The 23161-nt window shown below is 37.1% G+C and overlaps 1 protein-coding gene across 45 annotated transcripts in view; it reads right to left on the bottom strand.

The window, feature by feature from the left end:
* Ptprd (protein tyrosine phosphatase receptor type D) overlaps nucleotides 1–23161 on the bottom strand; it is a 379195-nt gene that overhangs the window by 182835 nt on the left and 173199 nt on the right. For 25 of the 45 annotated variants that reach the window (XM_032902504.1, XM_032902511.1, XM_032902475.1 and 22 more), the window contains exons 4-9: nucleotides 9890–10078; nucleotides 8680–8688; nucleotides 7961–7978; nucleotides 6256–6366; nucleotides 4940–4951; nucleotides 2373–2642 (exon numbers count right to left, since the gene is read on the bottom strand). In XM_032902504.1, the coding sequence (XP_032758395.1) occupies nucleotides 2373–2642; nucleotides 4940–4951; nucleotides 6256–6366; nucleotides 7961–7978; nucleotides 8680–8688; nucleotides 9890–10078 (609 nt within the window). The remainder of the gene's footprint in view (nucleotides 1–2372; nucleotides 2643–4939; nucleotides 4952–6255; nucleotides 6367–7960; nucleotides 7979–8679; nucleotides 8689–9889; nucleotides 10079–23161) is intronic. The other 20 variants (XM_032902541.1, XM_032902614.1, XM_032902563.1 and 17 more) reach the window with 5 other exon arrangements.

Raw genomic sequence — 23161 nt, 5'->3', positions numbered from 1 at the left:
GATGAACTGTGATGTGTAAGTATGAGCTGAAATAAACCATTTGTTTACCAAGTTCCTTTTAGTTATGGTGTTTAATCAAGAAATAGAAAACTTGACCAAGATACTTATAAATAACCTATCTAAAATAATTTATCTAGAAAACTATTAAGGAAGAATTATGACAGTGTATTCTGCTTAATAATTGAAGAGGCCTGTGTTGTTTCTTCATAGTTATTTCAATGGCCTAGAAAATTAATGACATATTCACAAATCACTTTTTAAAGTATTTTGTCAATAATAATATTCTTGTATTTTACAGTGGATATATCTGAGACAAGAGCTAGTCAACAAACACCTGTATACTTTTTTATTAATTTATTCTATCGTATATTACATACTGACCACAGTTTTCCTTCCCTCCTCTCCCTCACTCCCTCGCCCCACCTCTTCACCTCCCATCCACTCCTTTAAATATGTCTTTTTAGAGATCTGATTTGTTTTCCTTTTAACAGAAGTCAATTCAAAAAGGAAAGCTTAAGAGTACAAGCCATCTTTACTGGTCACCTCATCTGAAAGGTTTACTCTAAATAATAAATCCCGCCCCTCGCCCCCGCCCTCCATAAAAAAAAGAAAAAGGACAGAAAGAACCCAGAAGATAGTGCTCAATCAGACCAGTTTCCTGATATACGGCTAGAATCACAGTGACCCCTGAGACGGCAGCTGAGGAACATCAAACATGGCCTTCCTTTCTATGTTGTTTTGTTTCTTTTTCTTTTAAGTTTTTACCTTTATATTTCATTCTTTGAGGTAAGAAAGGATAGGGAGGTAGGAAGATTCAGGAAATCAAAGCTACAAAAGCAAATATGTTAATTAGCTTGGTGTGACTCTCACTTGTAAAATCTTTAATGTCCTTGGCAAACCTCAAATATCTGAAGCTCAAACAGTTATAATGAAAGGCAGTTGCTTGATATTTGCATATGACTAGTACCTTCAGAATTACAACACTTAGCAAAGAGAATTTACTAAAATTAGTAACAAAAACATTTATTGAATTATTCTGTCTTTCTTTTTGTAAAGTGGACAAGTCTGATTTTTCCAGGTAAGTAATATTTTTTTAAATAAGGTTGGGTTTATTGAGGTGGCACCAATGATTGGATTGTCATATATTTTTCACTGACATTGTATATCTATAACGTGTGAACAAAGACGAATATGTTTAATACTTTAAGGATACATAAGACAGTATATTCCTGCAGTATATGGCTGCAATAAAAATAATGTATACTTTTGTTGTTATACAATATAACATACTTAATAGATACTCACTCACAGATCTATCAATTAGTAATAAGTATGCTGCACATTTTAAATTCATGTTTCCAAAGTGGCAGGGTGAATTGCGTTCACTTTGCACTAATTCCAGACACTGGCTGGACACTCAAATCACCCTCACTGTGACCTATTTGTAAGTTTTCTATAATTACGTAAGTATTGCGTAAAAGAAAGTGGTATTCACACATATTCAACTCCCTTTTTGCTGAGAAATTTTTTCACAGAAGGTACTACTTTAGTTATATTTAGCACATTTATTGGAGAAGCGAATATTTCATGAGTATTCATATATGCAAGGTGAAGGACAGAACTAAGATAGAACAGATCCATTTACATTTTGCTTCTTAATGGTAGGGCCATCAGACAGAGCATCTATTATTAGGCCATACTGATTTCAGCACTTTCTCTTATTTCTGCTTTTTCAGAGATTTTATGCATCTAATGACAGTTATTAATATTCTTCTTAAGATCCCTATCAAAAATTTGGACCAGTACAAAATCTGCAAGCCATCCATCTTACAAGAACAGCGGACCTGGCAGAGCACTCAGGATTCCGTCTGCTCAATGACTAAATCAGACCTCCTTCTAACTATCCCAACTTAGACTGCTAATATCTTAGGAAATAATCTGAATGTGGCTTCTAGTAATAAATAGATAATCCTACTTCCTCAGGAGGCTAAAGCAAGAGATCAATGATTGATGACTTCTATGGGAAACGGTGTAAATTCCACTACAGCCTGCATTTTAATGAGACACTGTCTCAAAATGAAAATTAAGGAAGGAATGAGGATGGAGCTTAGTGACAGAACACTCGGTATGCCAAAGGCCCTAGATACAATATCTAGTATCTCACAAAGGAAAGAAGAAAGGGAGGATGGAGAGAGAGATAAGGGGGAAGGAAAGATGAGAGAACTCTACATAAAACATGAACATTTTATATAATACCACAGATGAGATTAGGCCCTAGACAACTGAAACACTGAGAGAGAAATTAGTTCATCTTAAAATTCTGGGTCTAGGATGAGTATAAGTACGATTTTCAGAACACAAACGGAGCATACCTTTGACAGTGATCTGCGCGACTGCTTCAATGACCCCCAGTGTCGACATAGCAACACAGGTGTAATTCGCTGACTGTCTTACATCATTCAATTCTAGGACATTTCTTCCGATTGGCATATCATCTTCTGGTGTCAGATCTTCTGCCCCCAACATCCACTTCACATAAGGCATTGGTGACCCCACTGCCACACAGGTGATATTAACACTTCCACCTGGCATGATTTCATGATTAGTGGGTGGGATAGAGAATCTTGGAGGGACACGGCGAACTGGAACAAGAAAACACAAGGCCATATGATAACATATGCGAGGCAAGAATGAAGGAGCTTGTTAAACACGGGACATGCACCAGACAGACATGATTAAACAATTGAAACATATTGTAAATTATCCAAAAGCACAACAAAAAGATAAACTGTGGATAATACAGACCATACAAGTATGGTGTGTGTATACACAGAATCATTCATTTAGTTTAATCATTGATATCTTAGACACAGTCGTACAACAGTTGATTCAGACCTACATAGGCTCCACACACACAAAAAAGAAAATCTATTTACAAATTAATAGTACACAAACACCATGCATGAGAGAAACACCAAACTATATACATACATGCATATAACAATGATTCTATGCAGGCATGTATATTCAAATAGGTGGCAGAAGGTCATCAGCATGTGTGAGTAGCAAGACTGACTTCAGTTCTGTGTACTCGCAGCTGATATGAATGTGTGTATGGGGCAGTCACATCTCACCCTGGAAAACATAACCTTAAGGACACTGAAACAACAATTTATTTTCTTTTAGACTTAGAGGGATACAGCCTCAAAAGTTCAACTAACGATGGAACAAACATAGATATACATATGTGTCTATGTGTCTGTGTATATATTCTGTGTGTGTGTGTGTGTACGTGGTATATGTTTGTTTGTCTATGCCAGTGTCTCTGTGTGTATCTATCTTGTGTGTGTGTGTGTGCGTGTGTGTCTCGTGTATGTGTCTGTGTATGTGGCATGTGTATGTGTCTATGCCAGTGTTTCTGTTTGTCTGTCTGGTGTGTGTCTGTCTGGTGTGTGTGTGTGTGTGTGTATGTGTGTATGTGTGTGTATGTTCTGTGCATGTGTCTGTGTATGTGGTGTGTGTATGTGTCTCTGTGTATGCCAGTGTTTCTGTGTGTCTGTCTTGTGTGTGTCTGTCCGATGTGTGTGTGTGTGTGTGTGTGTGTGTGTGTGTATGTGTGTGTGTCTGTGTGTGTGTCTGTGTGTGTGTAGAAACTGACAATAACAGAAGAAGAAACACATAATAACAGTAGATACAATACTGGATTGGGTCATGCGAGTCATGCGCAAAATGGACTCTTAAGTCCCACAATAGAGCAATGAAAGAATGGCTGGAATTCTAGATAAGGACAATGAAGAAATAGTGGAAAAATAAGAACAAACACAAAGACAGAAGGTAGCGTGTAGTTACTGAAATGGGGACTTGAAAGTTAGAAGATTACAGGTTATGGGAAGGTTGTTACAGGTAAGGACTGTAGACTCAGGGGAGGGTGTTCACATTCAGGATTCCATTCAGTTTGTATAGCATCAATGACCACAGAATCCAGTAAAAGACATTTTATGAATATATTCAAAGTGATGAACATTCAATTTTAAATACACAAGGATGTGACATTAAAAGGAGTGACCATATTAAAACAACATGACACAGAAAAAAGAGCCACCACCAAGCAAACACAGTTCAGTGTTCCTGCTTCAGATAATCTGCATGTTCAGGTATGTTTAAAGACGCGTACTTTGACATGGTACAAAGCTAAGGTGAGAAAGAATGGGTTCTATCTTGGACTCTAGGGGCAAAACCTTACACTATGAGAACTTTAAATCCAAGGAATTAACTTTCAGGAATACAGTGCAAATACAGATAGTAAACAATGCTTTTTTGCAATTATAGGAAAGGAATGGGAATAAACCTCTTAACCCCAAAACAAGGTAAGGAATTCTGTCTGAGAACTCTGGCTGAAATTAAGACCAGAAATCCTCTGATTAGAGAGGGCTCACTGCAATGGTGTAGGGGTCTGAGACATTCATGGGAAAGGAAGTGCTAAGCATGCCTCCTGCAGTCAACTCAGAGCTTACTGAAGCAAGCAGGGGCCAGCACAGACTCTGGGGCATCAAAGAACATATCAAAAAATGGAAGGTCAGGGAACAATTATAAAACATCATCTGGGGACAGCAGGCACCCCGAGGAGACAGAAATAAAAGATGGGTGATAAATGGGAAGAGTTGGGGAGGAGACGAAAGCAGGAACACTGACCAATGCACTGGACCATAGAGAGTTAAGTGTTACCTTTCCCATGCACCCAGGTACATTCTCTCCCATCATGCACTGCATTTGGACACCATCAGCAAGCAACAGAAGCCAAGGCCAAACATTCTCTGCAATATTATACCATTGACCAAAAGAAGACCACAGTGCAGCTACATTCATTTCATTTGTATTCTTTGTTATCGATTTAAGTAGTAGTTTTGTAAGGTGGGTAAAAAGTAAAAAACACACCAACCTTCTCGCAGCTCTGAGGGATGTAGGGGGGTTTGATGCAGAACACAATGAAATGAGGAAAAGGAGAAAAACAAGGGAAACACAGAGAGAGTAAAAAGGCCATATCAAGGCTTTCAACTACTACTTTTGAACATCATTAATTGCTCTAGTTCATCTTCCTACCCCAGCTGGAAAAGTTAGCAATACCTCATGGACTAATGCAGTATTAGGAACAATAGCTAGCATTATTTTGAAATTTTCCATAGAAGAAGGAATACATGCCTCATGCAGCAAAGGAGGTCACCATTGTGAGAAAAAGGATTGGGGCCCTCAAAGAATGTCGGGAAGAAACATTTCTCAATGCACCTTCACGGCCACCCCCACCCCAGCTACAGACCCCACAGAGAGAAGGAAAAAACATCCCCAGGGGCACAAAATTATCTCTGACAAAATTTCAAAATCAAGCTAGGTATATTCTTAAGGAAGCCCGTTCTATAGTACCTTAAAGCCCTCACAGGCTACAACCATCCCCCAGCCCCCAATGCCTCTTATAATTATTCAGCTTCGTAGACCCAGAATAGGAATGTTTCCACCAGAAAACAAAGACAAATAAAACCCTCAGGGACTAACTCTGACTACTCTGGGGAAGACAGGATACCTTCCAGCTGAAATGAAAGGTACAGCCTTCCTAAACTCAAGGGGCAATCGTTTAAATACTCATAAAAAAATACAAATGGATCTTTATAACTCATTCTTACTTCAAGAACAGCTAATAGTAGTCGCTAAATTACAGTCATTACTTTATGGCATATAAATGCATATACATATATAAAACTGTGTTTTAACTAGGACGCTAAGCATAAGGGAAAGGAATGCAATTGTGGATTTTTATGGAACAACTGGTTTTAAGTTGGAGCCTTTAGGCCCCTAGCTCCACAGCAGACCTCATGGAGATGTAAACACCTTCATGCTTAGGGCTGATTAGTAACACACCGAGCACTTATTTCAAGGTTTGTAAGGAAACAGATAAGAAACAACAGAAAAGAGCAAAAGAAACGAAGAAAACTTCAAACGAATACCAAGCACAGTCAGTCAGTACAGTCGAAAGAGAATCAGAAGTAAAAATGCAAGTAAAAATCTACAAACCTCAAGCCTCATGGAGATTTGAAAAACAACAGATTTCAAAGTTTAATTTTCTACATAGTAAACTGATTCAGCGACAGTCATCATTACCAAACCCTCTTGTTCAATACTTTCATAATCACACAGACCCTGTGGGCATCTCAACTCCCCCTGACACTGAATGGAGAAGCCATGCCAGGGTTATGCCATTCCTACCTCTGACATATAGATTGGCAGGGGCAGAGTAGCGAGTGCCCGCGCTGTTGGTGGCAACACACTCATATTTCCCTTGGTCGGACTCTTCACTCTGTTCGATCTGCAGGGCTCCTGTATGGATATAAAATACACCAGCAAAGAAGTGGTCAGAGAAGGCTTTCGGGGTTGAGCAAGCTAAACCTCTTAACAATATGAAAAGCCCTGTAAAGCGAAGGTCCACTCAACGTCGGTTCAATCTCTTGCTAAGTTGCACAGACAGAAAATGATGCGATGAGAAAAACATATAGAGATTATTTTTTTTTACATCATCATTACTAGCATAAGGAAACAATATCTCTTTTTATCCCAAGCAAGACTTCTACTCATAATTAGCACTCTTAGCTCCTAGACTAATAAAATGAAGATGGGTGAGACTGCTTCAAGGAAGTATGGCTTTTAAATAAAACAAACGATTAATACTTGTTTTTGTTTTGTTTCATTTTGGCAACAAAAGTGGCGCAAAAGATAGGCACGCTCAAAAAAATACCAGGCTGAGTTTTCAAGAAAGTCTTCTGCGGAAGAAAGCCAAAAATAGGCAGCGAGCACAAAAAGGCTGCACGAAGCAAAAAAAATTAAAATTAGTCATTATCAGTTATGAAAATATCACTTAAAGAAATAAAACTCCCTTAAGACATGCAGACGTTTTAAGAAAAGAAAGACAGTTTGCCACAACTTACAATCATTTCTGACATTTGCTGAAAAGCAAAGAGCGTTCGCATTAGAGGAGTTTTAAAAAGTTCAAAAGCAAGGCCCAGGCCAGCCAGGAAGAGCCAACCAATCACTGCTCGAGGACCTCTGGATAGATCCCCTAAGACACCCATCAAAATCCACTGTGGGATTAGCAGTGTGGTGTCACAAAACCCCAAGAAAAATACAAAAGAAGAATTACAAAAGAAACGCACACGGAGTCAAAGTATGCAAAACCGGCAATACCACATACCACCAAGAGTACTGAGAACCTGTTTCCACGGCTGAAGGACAGAAGATCCAAAAATCCAGAGACGAGCATCCAAGAAAAAAAGAAGTGGAGAAAAAAGCGCTGCTGTCAGACTGAAGGAGGGTCAGGTGGAAGGGGGAGTCATTCTTTGACTTTTAAGACAGTAAGAGAAAAAAGAATTGAAGAACAAAAGCAAAATCCTTTTGAAAGATAAAGACAAAAAGCAGACGGTCCAGGCTGTCTTCTGCATGTCTGCCACTGTTCTCCAGACCGCCCTGGCTTTGGTCCAGAACAAGAACAGCTAAGGAAGAAAAAAATGATCTTTTTTTTTCTCCAGTTGGACAAAAAAAAGGTAAAAGAAGAAGAAAAAAAGGAAAAAAAAATAAGAGAAAAAAGAAAAAGGAAGAAGAAAAGGAAAAAAAAATAAAAAGAGGGACAGATGGTAAGCTGTGACTGGTTTGTGGTCTGACGACCTGGATATGCTTTCTTTGAAGCATATCACAACGGAAATAATCATTTTCATAAATAAAGGAATGAACAAAACAAAGAGAGAAAAAGAAAAGGAAAGTCCACAATGTGAGAGTCACGAATCATAAGCAAACGGAGGGAAAGAAATCAGGTGGATGGACATTTATGGGGATGGATCTGAAAACAGGACGGAGATGAGAAGATGAAAGGACAGGGAGAATGGGCAAGATCATTCTGGGGACGTTAGGTCAGCACTCTTACCTCTTATTGGTGTACCACCTGGGTGGATAATATGAATGCAAATAAGATTAGAAAGAAGAAGCATTAGTACGAGAAGAAGGGGGCTAGGGCTGGGGAGAAGAATTCGATTAGATTTACAGATTCAATAAGGTCTTAAAAGAAACTTGAATTACTATACTGGTAAACAGGAATATATTAGATCATATCATTAGATCATAAAAGCAAGGTGCATTAAACCACAGAGGGCAAAGGTCATAGTAGGCAGAATTGCCTTTTTCAGAGAAGCAACTGAGTTCTTAGGGCTGGGGTCCCATAGGGTTAGAAGTATATCTTATAGTTTTTGTATCCTTAAAAATAAAGAACTATACAGCATTTTTAATGACATAGTTTAGGAAAATACTAGCTAAGCTATTTAAGTATATATATAAATATGTATATATATACTATTTGAGGAATTACTACAAACTAACTAGAAACAAACACTCAGGATCGGAAGCCTATGCAACTCATTATGATACAATTGTGTGATTAACTTGTGTACTACTTTATTTATTTATACAGTGTTCTTACGATAAACAGTTCTGTGGAGGTATGCATGTGTGCGCCACTACAGAGATCTGGTGCCTACACTGACAGTTAGTAAAATGCATGCCATGCATTTTATTATTATTAATAATAATCATATTCTGAATATGGAAATTAGTGGGGGGGTGAAGTGCGCTTCAGAACTAAGCACTTACCAATAGATTCTGGAGATTTAAATACGGAGAGAAGAAAGACAGCATAAAAATATTATTATATTCCTCATAATTTGGTACAAATTTTTCAGAGTTAAAGCTTTATTATACTAAATCATCTATGTTACATGTGAATAATTATTTATTTACAATAACAGAATGCTAATCTACACAATTCTGCTGACAACAAGCAAAAGAGTCAGTTAACAAGACGCTTTAACATCACAGGACAGGTCAAAAGCTGAGAATTCTGGGAAGACAGGCAGTTAACAACTTAGAATTTTATATCAATATTATTACCCACGTCAATAGCACAGAGGTTATTAGTATACAGTTGCCTAGGGACAGGTTCTAAGAAATTTAGAACGTTTTCTATTTTAATCTATAGAGAGCAAAGGAATAACCTGGGATGAGAACGGGACACAGAGTTGGAGTAAAGAGAGAGAAAACGGCCAAGCTGGAGTCTACACCAGAGCAGACTTCTGTAGATCCAGTCACTGGAGGGGGCAAAGCCCTCAAGCATGGGCACATACTGCCACAGCTACTGTGTGGGCAAATCTCACTAACAATGACACAGAAATGGGCTCATTAAATCCCTTGCTTTCACTGGTACTTAGAAAAGGACTTTAAATAAAACACATCTGGTCACTCAGGAATCCACGTTTCTGTGTATTGTGTATTAGTGAAAAGATGGTAGATGTGCCCAAAGTCAGTAACGTTTACTACCTGAATGAGTTTAAATGTAGAAATGAAAGCAGAAAATACACTTGAATACAACTGAATTATTTTCACGTTTAATATGAACATTTTTTTAATACGGAAATAGCCACTGGAGCGCTTTGCAAGTTTGAAATGAAATTCAATGTGGAAATAAATTTGTTTCAAAAGAAAACAAAGAAAGGAGAAAGAAGTGGATCCGTCAAGTACCGCAGAAAAAGCAGTAAATTAAAACTTATTAAGAATATAGTCACAGCAGTGAGCAATGTGGAGTAAACAGAAGTCGCAAAACACACTAAGGGAAGACAGATTGTGGATGAGGCCGTGACCTCACAAACATGGACAACATATTAAATAACAGAGAAAGAAAAGAGGGAGATAAATCAATACCTAAAAAATAAAAATAAAAATTTAAATTAAATTTAAGGAATAAAGAAAGAGAAGGGTAATTTAAAAAACTGTCCAGGAGTTAGTGGAAACAGTGACAAGACCCTACCTGATCGTAACTGCTTAATACGACCATTGTTGTTGCTTGTGTCAACAGGTAAGAAATCTTTAAACCAAGTGATTTCTGGATCCGGATTACCGCTGGCTGCACAAAGCATGGTGGCGGTGCGAGTACGTTCCACCACCTTCAACTGTGGGCCCATATCAATGGTAGGGAAACCCCTAGGAATCTGATCCTCTGCAAGACAAAAGATAATGCAATTATTTCAACAAGAATAATATTGCAAATTCGTTATCTTTCGTAAATTGGTTTCTTTACTTATTCAACACCTGTGGAGAACTAAACACAAACCATATGCTGTTGTGCTATAGGATTAGGGCACAGTAGCATGGTTGCTCCCAACCAGTGCTGGGCACAATCTATGCATGAAGGCAGTGCATTAACAAATGGCTCCTTGTGTGGTAAAGACTATGGTGAGGGGATATAGGAGTACTCCAGGAGCACAGAGGGGCAGGTAATAGTCGCATCCGTGCCTGCCCTGACAAGCAGTTATTAAGGGGAAGTACCTTCAACGGATCTTTAGGAAGAAAAGTTTAACAGCTGGCAAAATGGAAGAGGGATTTTGTTTTTCTTTAGACAAATGGAAATATAAGTCTATGCGATAACACTACCAAGCCACTGAATCCAGTAGAATGCAAGGGAATTAAGCATCAATGAAACAAGCAACTTGGTTTATAAGCATATCAAACTATCTCTACTGCAAGGGAATACTTATAGCTTTCAAATAAAGCTGCACATACATGACTCATGTAGCCACTGGTTTTGTACTCACATATTAAAATACTAATTAATTTGAAGACTAAAAATGTGGGGAAAGGCTGAATCTGTTTTTTTCTGTCAATTTCTAAACAATAGAAAATAGTAACCATTTACCCATACCATTTACACTGAATTATATTACTAATCATCTGGAGATTAATTAAAGCATAGAATAATTATAAGGTTATATGCACGCTAATCCGTTTTATATAAGGAACTTGAGCTTCCACAGATTGTGTGTGTGTGTGTGTGCGCACAAATGGGTGTGTGCACATGTGTGTGCGCATATGTGAGTGTATGTTTGTGCACTAAGCACTCTCAGATACTTAAATAACTACTATAAGCACGTGGATTTTTTTTTCAAAGAAGCACCTAGATCAACTGGGATGAATACTTCATAAGAACATCAATAAATTAGAAAACTAAATGCAGTTTTTAACCAAAGAACAAAGAAAGGCAATTCCTGATTACTGACACAAAATGTGCAATTTTTACAATGAAAGGGTATTTTCCAAAAGGTTAGTAATTTTTAAAACATATACCTACACTTTGTATCTCTAAGGACTTTAAGTTATCTATACCATATTAAAACTGACCTAGGCATTGATCTTTTGAAACTGTAGACCAGTTATCCCCACCCCACAATCAAGCTCCTAGCAATAAATAATCTAACAGCATGTCCAGCCGGAACTAAAAACTGTTTTCCACATTAGCCCTACTAGAATTTGAGCTGGATGGCTAATGCTCTATGAATACAATTATCTAAGATTTGACCTCCAGTAAGCTTTTGTATTAATCTAATAAATATTTCCTCATGACCACTGAAAGAGCCAGTTCTAAATTGACTTAGAAGCATAAATACAAGGGCAAAAAATACAGAAAGAAATCCTGTGTAAGACATGTGGCTTCTTCTCAGCTCCCACCAATTCCAGTGATCCATGGGTCTACTCGATCTCAAACATCTAAACAGGCAACAATCGAACTCCTGATTGCTTTGCACTCTGATGGCTCTCCCATATAGTCTGGTGGCCCTATGTGTCTTTTCTGCATTTCCTCTACAGCCTTGGTATAATTCAATATCCTACATTTCAGTGTCCAAGCACTTTGCTAATTCAGATCCCTTGCCTGTGTAGAGGAAGCCCTTCAAATGAAGTCAACTTATTCCAAAAGCTTTTCAAACTCCTTGAAACACATTTCATCTTTTCTTCACCAAGGCTGCGAGAGCATCAAGCAAGTAAATTTAGCATTAATCCCTGTGCAACATGAGTTCCTACATGTCTTATTTACATCCTGATCACCTGACATAACAATAATCAGGTTTTAAAATGCCCGTGAGTCACAAGCCTAAGAATTTCTGGAAAGAGGTAACCAGAATAGTTCAAAACTGTTCAGATTCCTGACAGAATGTTAAATGCTACCGGCAAATGGGAATGTTTTTGTAAATAATCCTAGTTCATTGTAAAAGAAAGCTGATGGACTAATAATCTGAAACACACACTCTGGGTATTCAAGCTGTGTTCATTTGAGTTTGACACCTACATTTAGGATAAGTTGTTTCTTTTCAGCCCAGGTATGTGAGACTAGAATGGATATATAAGGAAAACAAACCAACAAAGAAATAATAAGTTAATTTTAGTGAAATATAATTAAGTTGAATGATAAAGTAGTATCAAACTGTGTTTTTTAAATATTCCCATTCCTATCCATCCTCAGCCAAGTAGAGGTCTATACTAGACAAGTGTTAGATACAGTGGTTAGAACTTTCAAAATGATTTTTCAAATATCAAAAGGAAAATTAAAAATTAAAACTGAGATGGGGAGTACCTTGAGAATAGGGTTGTGCTAATTTAAAATCTATTTCAATTGAATTCTATCGAGGTATGCTTTATGTCTTCATAGGTTTTTGTCAATCCATATACATATATGGCATAGTTTTAATGTTATTTGAGGAAACAAAGCGGAGAGATCAATAATTATGAACTACATATATTATTAAACATCTTACTTCACAGCTATTAACCAAGAACTGCTTCAAATTTTGAAAGTTTAATTGACCTTTTCTGTTCAATGGTGCAAAAGATTGCTTTCATCATTTAGAAATGAGATCTCTGAAAACAAATCTTAAACTTACTTTGCATTTTCTGGCAACCAAGTTAGGTTAATAATTGTAAACACCTACCTCAGAGTTTCTGAGTGGTCTACCTTCCAAAGGGTACTATATGTTCCTATTGGGTATATCTACCTGTTGACTGCAGATGTGTCAATATTGATTTGCTGATCAATTCCCTTTCACATGTGTACCTCTCTAAAGAGCTAGGCCAATAGTCAGGCCCATCCATGCACCATGTCACAGGCACTTACTAAAGGCACTTCCCTATGGGATCTGATTTAATAACCATGTATGGGAAATGAAGCCCTCATCTCAGAGGTCACTTGAGGCCTGAACTTTACCCTCTCAAGCAGACAAGTACATTGGCATCTACTTTCTTTCCCTTTTGTCTCAAGAAGGTCACTCTAGAGCCTCTTTTTCATGTACACAGTACATGCCAACGAATACCTTTCTTGCATATTAATCTACAAAGGTATGTAAAGAGAATTTCTTTCTTAGTCTTAATAAGGGTAATTAAATTCTATCCACCTCCCTATCTTGCACAGAACCCCTTTGAATCTCCTATCTTCATTAAATTTTCATGAGAAACATCACAATGCAATAGATTCAAACAGCCAGAGCTGTTACAAGTTGACAGATGGGGCTTGCTTCCAACTTGACTGTCAGGTATTTGGCAATAAAATTCAGTATTCAACATAAAATAGACAGTAGAAATAATGAAATTTCTAATTGAATGCTTATCTTAGTGGGTATAGTTTAGAAGATGTTAATTGCTTTTTTATCCTCTATATTTATTAGTAATTTATATAAAACTACCTTGGCTATTTGATAACAAGTTTTGACAGTTTATCAAGTCAGTAGAAATTTGAGCATCAAATCAGTGCCATTAACACCTTAACCAAAAAAAAATCACTCTTAGGAAAAGGCAACTCGTAAAAATTTACAAACTATCCATATTAGCACTTTTAAACTTTTACATGAGGTGAAAAGAAAAACATTTTGTCCTATTCATTAATGTGCTCATTAAGGTTTAAACTGCCTTACTTATCACTGTTCTGTATTAATATTCAATCATGCAGAATTATCTTCTAATTCATCAACAATTTAAATCAGACTTGACCTTCAGGAAACCATTTGGTCTGCCACTTTCAGAGGCCATTAAAGGGCAGGTAAATACACACTTGTGTTCAATGAATCAATTGTGTGTGTGTGTGAGTCTGTGTGTGTGTGTGCATGTGTGAGGATGCCAGTTGCAGCATGGAAATACAGCATTCACTCTGACTCTATTCATGTCTTAATAAAATATGCTGATAGGAAAGTTTCAGTTACACTAAAGAAATGGAAATGTGAATGTCAGCATTTTGCAGAATTAATTTACCACTGCTCTTGAACTTAGCATAAGTAGAACTTGAAAAGTATCGAGAAGCAGCAGAATATCACTGTTGTATAGGGAGTTAAGCTTTGGATATCTATGAGTGATAAAGTAAGGGCTATTGTATAATTCTCTGAGTTAACCTGCTTTCATGGTTCTTCTGTAAAGAACTTGAGGAAGGTTTATACTTTCACTTCAATTCCACAAGCATTGAACCTTTCCTATTAGAAAGGAATGCACAGAACTCTAAATCATCTGTTATGGTCAGAGGTGGCCTTGAGGGTTTCTTATTGCCTAATAATGTTCGAGGTTTTGAAGAGTGAATTCTAGGCCTTTTACTGATTTAAGGAAGTTGTTATTGAAGGACCCTTTGTCATGGTCCTTGAAAAACAACAACAAAAACAATTTACAAGGTATGTCAGCAAGATGTTTATGTCCATGAATGGTATGCTTCCTCACAAGTACTATCAACATGTTTGTTAAGTTTCCCAAACAGTCATGATTCATTGCCATGGGGTGGGGGTGGGGCTTTTACTGCAAGAAGTGTCTTGGTAGTTTGAATGAGAATGGCCCCCTATATGCTGTTATGTTTGAACACTTGGTCTGCAATTGGTGGAGCTGTTTGGGGACTATTAGGTGGTATTGCTTTGTTTGAGGCATTGTGTCACAAGGTGGTGTGCTTTGAGGACTAGATGTAAACTCTCATCTGTTCCTTCAGCCATGCTTTAGTTCCACCATCACTGACTCTAATTCTCCAGAGCCATGAGTCCAATGAATGTTTTCCTTTTTAATTTTGCCTTGGTCATGGGTGTTTTATCACAGCAACAAAAGAGTAACAAAGATGAATGATGTTACGATAAAGCAAAAGCAGCATCTTTAGAGAGAGAAGAACAGCTTCGTTTCTTGGAAAATTTCTCCTCAGAATTCAGTTTTCTGAGGGACAAACAAAAAACACCTTACTGTAATTATTAACTACATGGACTCATGAAGCCATGGAAGGGGGTGTGGGGACTTTGTATTCTTTCCCTTATATCTCTCCTGTAAACACGTACAATCTGACATGTATAGGATATTATACCAACCATTTCTCATTTATTCAGATCGCATCTATGTTTGCTACTCATCCCTTCTTTAAACTGTTATCTACTCTGGAGTACATCTGTGACTGCCTTTGTCTTCTCTCTGTGAAGGATGCTCTTTTACATTCTCTATCCATATACTGAGCAGGGATGGACTTGCAGCCTCACAGAATGGCTCTTCATGCCTGTTCCCTAACTGACTTATTTAAGTCTGCAGACAATTCTGATGAGTAGAGACGTGTACTGGGCATGTGATTCTTTAACTCATTACAGTGGCTACGGGAGAAGCAGCAATTAAGTTCCAACATCTTTTTATAAAAGACTTCCCTGCATGAATTTGTTGTGGGCGTCTAAAAATCAAAATTAGCGTCACATGACAAAACATATGAACACTGTGCTACCTGAAAGCAGCGAGTAGAAGGTGCATCCAGATTCATTGCTATCCTGTCTGGAGAATAATACAGTTTCTGGTGTTCAAACTCATTAAAAAAATTTTAAAACAGTGCATAAACCACATGTATGTAAGGCAAACATTGAATCCAGGTTAACTGAAAAGAGCAAAGCTATGTGTGTTCCTGGGTATCATACGACTTTAAGAAAATATGAGCACCTTATATAGAACTGAAGTGCATTTTATGACTTAGGGAAGTGGAACAACCCAGCTGGCCAAATTTTTGTTATGAACAATACAAGGAGCCAGGTGTGGTGACCATACCTGTGCTTTCCTTGCTCAAGAAGGAAATGAGAAAAGAGGGACTGAAGTGGGGGAGGGAGGAAGGAGAGGAAGAGGAAGAAAGAAAAATGAGGAAAAGTTACTTTGGTAATGTTGATAATATACTGCTCCCTCAACCAAATTACTAAAAGCTTGCAAGTACATATGGATGCTCCTCCAATATTGATGGTGAGACTATAACTGATGGAAAAGCATTTACTATCCTATCCAACATATAATTTATTAAATTTTTATACATGAGAACAACTACGGACTCTCATGGAGATGTTAAGTAAACAATGGTGTTAAGAAGATAAAATAAAGTGATAAAATAATTTATTTATAGAACTCATGAACATACTAAAGAAAATGAAAATTTTAACTATTGCACCTCCCAGATGCTCAGGAAAGGGTACCATCCATTTTAGAGATATTTATTATTAACCTTGCTGTGCCAAACTGGGAATAGTAATCCAGATAATCTCTGCATTGTTAAATTTTCCAGAACAATAACAGACTGAAGGAACAATAAGTCTCCAGACCACAGGAAGGAGAACAGAATGCGATGATAGAAGAGGTGAGCTCACATTGCCTGACGGTGTCTTGCATCAACTAACATTAACAGTAGTCAAGCTCCAGTAACAGCACAGTGTAGAATAAAAGCATGTGACCCAAAGATTTGCTATGATACCTGTGGCCTCCGTAAACTGAAAGACGGGAAACAATGCACACAAATCAGGGACTCTGGAATAACGAGGGTCAGGTTTGTTCTGAGAGCAGTTGTCTTTTCAAACCTCTACAGGCCCCATGCTCTTCTCCCATCTCCGAACAGGTAGATTTCAAACACAAAACTAAGTATCTTGGACATCACATTACACATGACTAAAAATATCAAAACAAATCTATTTTCTTTCTCTTTTTGTTTTTGTTTGTTGTTTATTTTTTGCAAGGCAGGTTTTCTCTGTGTAGCCCTAGGCTATGCTGGAACCTGCTTCGTAGACCGGGGTAGATACAAACCCAGAAATCCACTTGCCTCTGCTTCTCAAGTGACAGGATTAAAGATGTGTGCTACCACTGACTGATTAAAATCCCTTTCTTCATACCACGAGGCTTCTGTTTTTATTATTCAAAAAAATGGGATGAAATATTCCTTAGGAACAGGTCATATGAGGAGCTCTTCATAGCTGTTATTTTGTTTGTTCACTTGTTAATTCTTCCGTTCTTTGTTATTAAATTATTGTGTTACCAGGAACTCAATCTAGGGCCTGACACTTACTATGCAGTAGTGTAACTGCTGAGCTACATATGCCCAACAGTGGCTTTTTAAAAGAAAACAATTTTTATATGTATTTACCTATTTGTAAAGAGTGTGTGCCTTGTTGTACATGCATGACGGTTACAGGCATGTGAATGGGTGTTGTTTCGTCCATCAACCATATGGAATTCATTAAGTCAGTACATCCCTGTGACCCAATGAGAGGTTTTCTTAGAATCACAGGCATTCTTAGTTTTGTTCTCAAATAACCCTCCAATTCAGAAAACACTTGATTACACAAAAATCAAATAAATTAAAAGATATACCTGTATTATATCACTACAGGCTAACATAATCCTTCCATTCCACTCGGTTCTAGAAACTCAATTCATGCCACACAGGAATTAGCAAGAATGTTATACTGAAGTAATGAGACATTTTTGTCCCCTACTAAGTACTATGATGCTCGGCAAATCTAAAACAAGTGCCCGGGCCTCTGTAGGCGGCAAAAATTCGACAGCAGCAGTGTCTGTATGCCTTTTTTCTATGGACATAAATCAGCCTTTAAAATGAACTTACTTGTTCCATGTCAAACAAACAGCAAATGTTCAAGTCTTTAGGTTCTATAGTGGCTGTCTTTTTATTCAATTTCAACTTTATTGTGCTTCCTGTCTGCTAAGTGCTTGTCCTAAAATAAGTGTGCATCATGAATAGTGATAGCCTCTTACCCAGCGCCTGCTCAAAACAAGCGCAGTGGAAAAAACAATGCTTGGGCCTCTTTTATGTTTTAAGAAGAAAATATTAGACATTACCCTCACATAGCGTGTGACAGTGATTTCTCCAGTTCTATACTTCAAGCATCCTTATTTAGACATGTACCAACCGGGTTCTTATTAAGTTACCATTTTTAGGGAAAGGTGAAGTAAAAGATACATAAGACATGGAAGACTGTGAAACACACGAGAAACATCAAATACACTGCCTAGGGCGCCCGAATTCATTTGGTGTTTTTTTTTTTCTTTGAGGTTTGTGGAGGACAGTAAATGTTTTGATGTCTGTTGTAACCACAGAGCGAAATTGACGTTTCTTTGTAAACAGTTTACATATCCAGGTACAAGTGAGAAGCACAAACACATTCGTGCTGTTACTTTAAGCCTTACAGGGATCTCTCCTCACGACTAGCTGCATCTGCCTGAAGAAACTGTCACAGTGTCATGAAATAGAAAGGGGAGAGATGTTTGCAACTTTGGTAAATATCAATGTACTTCAAGCCTTTATTTTCCAAGATAAACCACAGTATCAGGCTACACACAGGAACAGTTTTATTTCTACAATGCAGTCCCGGAAGAGGGGGGATGAATCGTTCATTATACTTTTCTTAAGCAGACCTATGTGAACAAGCCTTTGCTTTGCAGTCTTCCACAAGTTAGTAAGGAATCTGGGTACTGATGTGATGTTATGACCATACTGTTCAAAAATCAGCTTTTCTTCAACTGATAAAGCAACAAAATAAAGGCCAAGGCGGTTTTCTAACAAAGCTGAAGCGCTGAGCCTCTATCAAAATGATGCTTAATGAATGAAATCAAGAAAAGTCTGACAAATAAAGTAGTTCCTAACTGTGAGGCCAGTCTCCCTTGGGGGGGGTGAGGGGAAATAAGCAGAGGAAAACTCCCAATCATTAATACTTAAAATTGATTTTTTAACAAACATATTAAGTATCAGGACTTAAGATTAATTATGACTGAGATGCAAAGAATAATTACTAAAAAGTTCTCTCTGCTTTTAAGGACTCTAACTGTGTTGAAAAATTAATAATGCATTTTACCCTATGACTATGCCCCATGGGAATAAGGAGGCTGAGCTGATCAAGAGCCCTCAGCAGCTTAAGTTGGGTGTCACCGAGACATATGACCTAAGTTCCAATGCGGAGAACTACACAGTAGAATGAGAGAGGGTGTCTGGGCACTGTTCTCTGCTCTTCACATGTATCCTGGCGTGCGTGCAACTCTATTCACACAGCCACACAAACAAACACGCACACGCACATGCACATGCACACACACACGCACACGCACGCACGTGCATGCGTAAATGCAAACGATAATAATAGAAAAGTAGGTACCGATAAGTTGTTAGAAGCTTCAACAGTAATTGCTCCTAATATTTTGTTTAGCAATAGCTGCACTCACAGTGTACCAGAGCAAAGTTCAATTTTATGAAATACTTTTCATATATTTAAGATTTTACAAAGCAATTCTGGCGTGCAAGAAAGCAAACTTGTTGAGAAGTGATGCATGCAATTTTCCCACAAATTGCAAAGTAATGACTGCATAGCAGAACACCAATACCAGTTATTGTCTGAATGTGCTGAATGCAATTTCGCCTTGCAATAAGTCAGCAACTTGTACCAATATTAGTACTCGGCTTTAGCCAACAATCATTCTTTTGTGATTTTAAAAGATGAGACACATTTAGAAGATAGAGGGAAATTAGAAGAATAAAAATTTCTCAACCTTCCTACCTAAAAATATTATCAATTCTTTATTAGTCATTGAAATAAACAGAAACTACAGGGATGCTTGCTGTTCTTTCCAGGGTGTAAGAATCCCAGGAAAAAAAAACAAAATGGATTATTCATCTACTTCTTAAAATGTGCTTTATTTAATCCATTTATATTGATTAAGAAGCGTGCTCCACAACAACCAATGTACCCCACCACGTTCAAGTTTCAGTCCGAAGGCTAAGATGAAGTTCATACTAGAGAGATTTATTTCAAATCATTAATTTGATTATTTTTTTTAAGAAAAGTGGAGCTCTAATTCTGATTTTTTCTTTCTTTCCTTTTTTTTTTTGGTTGATTTTTTTTTTACTTTGTTGTAGAGAGCTAAAAGGACAGAAATGGTCACAGAAAGGCATTGTACTTTTGACTCCACTCTTCATTAGTTTAGTCTAAACAAGCTGAGAACAAAGCTGAGTAAGTCATTTGTCCTGACTGTTAACAACATTTTACTATAGACAAACAAGGGACATTTCTTTAAGCCCTCAAATGTGTTATTACACAGGAAGTCAGAATGAAGCATATAGTTTTGGGTAGGAACTAAAGTGTAGGGGCGCCATTTTGAATGTATACAAATAGATGAAGAAAGTAACCCAACTAAAGTCATTTACGGTAACAAATCAAACATATTTTCCAGTTTTGAGAAGCAAGAGGCCAGGGCGAGCAGCGAGGAATAGCAATGGTTCTATCTGCTATCCTCTAGTGAAGGAAAACTGAGCTTCTTTGGAATGGCAGATTCAATCATCATTGCAACAAGGAAGGAAAAACTTCACAGATAGAGCCATCCACTTCAACAAGAAAATAGACAATAAATGATCAAGATATGTCAGAATTACACAGACAGTAGCATGAGGGGGCTAAATGTGGGTCAATCTGATTGTCAGTAAAGTAGCTGACTCGATGAATCTTAACATGCTGAATGAAATGGTTGCATATATACATGTATAAATACATGTACAAATCAAAATTTTCATGGTGGTATAGCTGTATTAATATGGCCTCAAAATATTTCCAACAAAATGTATTAAATATAAAGGAAATATTAGTTTTACAATTGACAAAACTCATAGACACAAACTTAGTCAGGAAAGCAAATTTAGCAATATCAGTAATTGGATAAATCAAAGCTATGTGATAAGACAATATAGTGTCATTGTAATATAACTCTACAGAAAGATTCCCAAAAAATGATCTTGACCAAATATCAAAAAACACTAAAGGAAACAATTTCATATTTACAAAACTCTCCAGATCAGAAATATCAATGGCAGGTTGAACTGACAATTCTTAACTGAAGTCTTAGAAACAGTTAAAACTGCTGGAGTTGTGACAATTTGGATTGTTTCAGTTTTCTAAGCCACATACAGGTAAATTAGAAAAGTAGTACTATATTTTTTTACTTTATACATTTTGTACTTTTTAAAAATATTTTTAAATGAAATAGAATTACATCTCTTACTCCTGACCTTTTCTCCTTCCAGCCTCTCCCAGCTATCCTCCCATGGATCCTTCTTTTACCTGCTCAAATTGACAGTCTGCTTTACTTGGATTATTATTGTTCCATATGTGTGTATATAGGGTACATATATGAGTATGTCTATATACATGTACAAATATATGTGTACATGCATGTACATGTATGTATGTTTATCATATATGCATACACATATGAGTATGCATATGCACAAATACATAAAAACACAACCATAGTCCATTTTTGTGTGAATGAATATATATATATACATATATATATATATATATATATGTATACACACACACACACACACACACATGCTTGAAAGGCTGACTACTCTGGTTTAGAGAACCAGTAAGGGGGCAGCTCATCCCTGTGAAAAGCTAATTCTCCTTTTCCCAGCATTCATTATTGTCTGAAGTTCCTTTTATAGAGGTGGAATCCCTTGACATTTTCCCAATAATATGATAAATTCAGTTTGAAGAAAATTACTACTGATTACGAGAGATTTCAAAATTATGTCTTTCCCTAAATCTTATGGGTAGCAATGTGAAATCATTCAACACTGTTCTAACTGAAAATACTCTTGAGCAAATATTTTGTCTATGGTCTTAGATGATAGTTTACCCTAACAGTTTCGCAATGATGTCAAAGACAAACAAAGCACATTGGGTCTGGAAAGAAATAGATTCCTATAAAAAATAAGACTTACAAATACTTTAACTTTCAAACTGAAGTTGAGAAGAACAAGAATTCAAAAGACAGTCTCAGCATATACTTGAAAAATAATTCTTATAAAATAATACTGTTTATAGTTAATCATACATCAGAGAAATAACACGATTAAACCCCTACATTGATTTTTTTTATGCAGGAATCTACTAAATTATAACACAAAGATGAAGCCTTGATGGTCTTTCTTCAAATTCAAACTAGTATTAACAAAGTCGATATGAACCCATCTTTACCCTCAGAAACTGGCAGAAGGGGCTGGTGTATTAAAGTATGTGTGTCCTTAAATACTCTGCCTTGGTGAAGGCAAAGAAGGTCTTCTCCGCACACGTGCAAGTTCAGAACACCCACTATGGAGTTGCCAGGACAACTCCTTAGAGATAACCATGAATTTACATACAGCTTTATCAATCTAGTAGTGCAATCTCTGTAATCTGAAGACAGCTGAATGTGCCAGGAAAGTTTCTTTGCAGCCGAGAAAAAAAAATTCATGAAGTATTAGAGCATGACAGTCAATGGCCTCTTGTATAAAAAGGAGAATGGTTCGAGTTGTACTCCTATAAAGACGCAGCATTAAAAATCTCCTTATGAATAATTCATGACTGTCACATTTTAATATATGACATGCCAATTAAAGAGATACAAGTTTCCAATGATAAGATGATAAAGCAACACAAGGAACCTCTTTTTTTACATATTAAAGACAATCCGGAGTTGTTCATATTCATTTAGCTGTAATAGACTGACATATTGTTATAAATTTGGGAAACATACAATCTCTAATTCTTAACAAAGTGACAGGAACTTGACAAGAGAAGAAAGTTATTCCCGTCTTGAATTTACTAACAAAGAAAGCTAGCATGTCCTGCTGCTCTCTCCACAGCATGAGAGTATTGTTCTTGTGTTTACTGCAAGATTGATGCTCCTTCAGTTGCTTAGCGATGAGATGATCGCTATGAGGCTGCTGAGTAAATGATGTCTGAGCCTTCACCAAAGGAAGGGCTTGTATTTCAGCCAGAGTCATAAAGTCGCAGGGATACTGAAGTGTGTTTCCTTAAACTATGAACATAAAGTCATATGCTCTATAGCTTTGTAGAAAATTCATGATGGGCTGCATGGGGAAATTATAATCAAATGGGCAAATTGTATAGGCTTTCAAGAATTAACTCAGAAGCATAGCAAAACATGTTTACACAGTAAGAGGAAGCCA

Source organism: Rattus rattus, chromosome 1 (genome assembly GCF_011064425.1).
Source record: "Rattus rattus isolate New Zealand chromosome 1, Rrattus_CSIRO_v1, whole genome shotgun sequence".
NCBI lineage: Eukaryota > Metazoa > Chordata > Mammalia > Rodentia > Muridae > Rattus > Rattus rattus.
The sequence above is the reverse complement of the archived record's forward strand: the minus strand, read 5'-3'. Positions and strand labels throughout refer to the sequence as shown.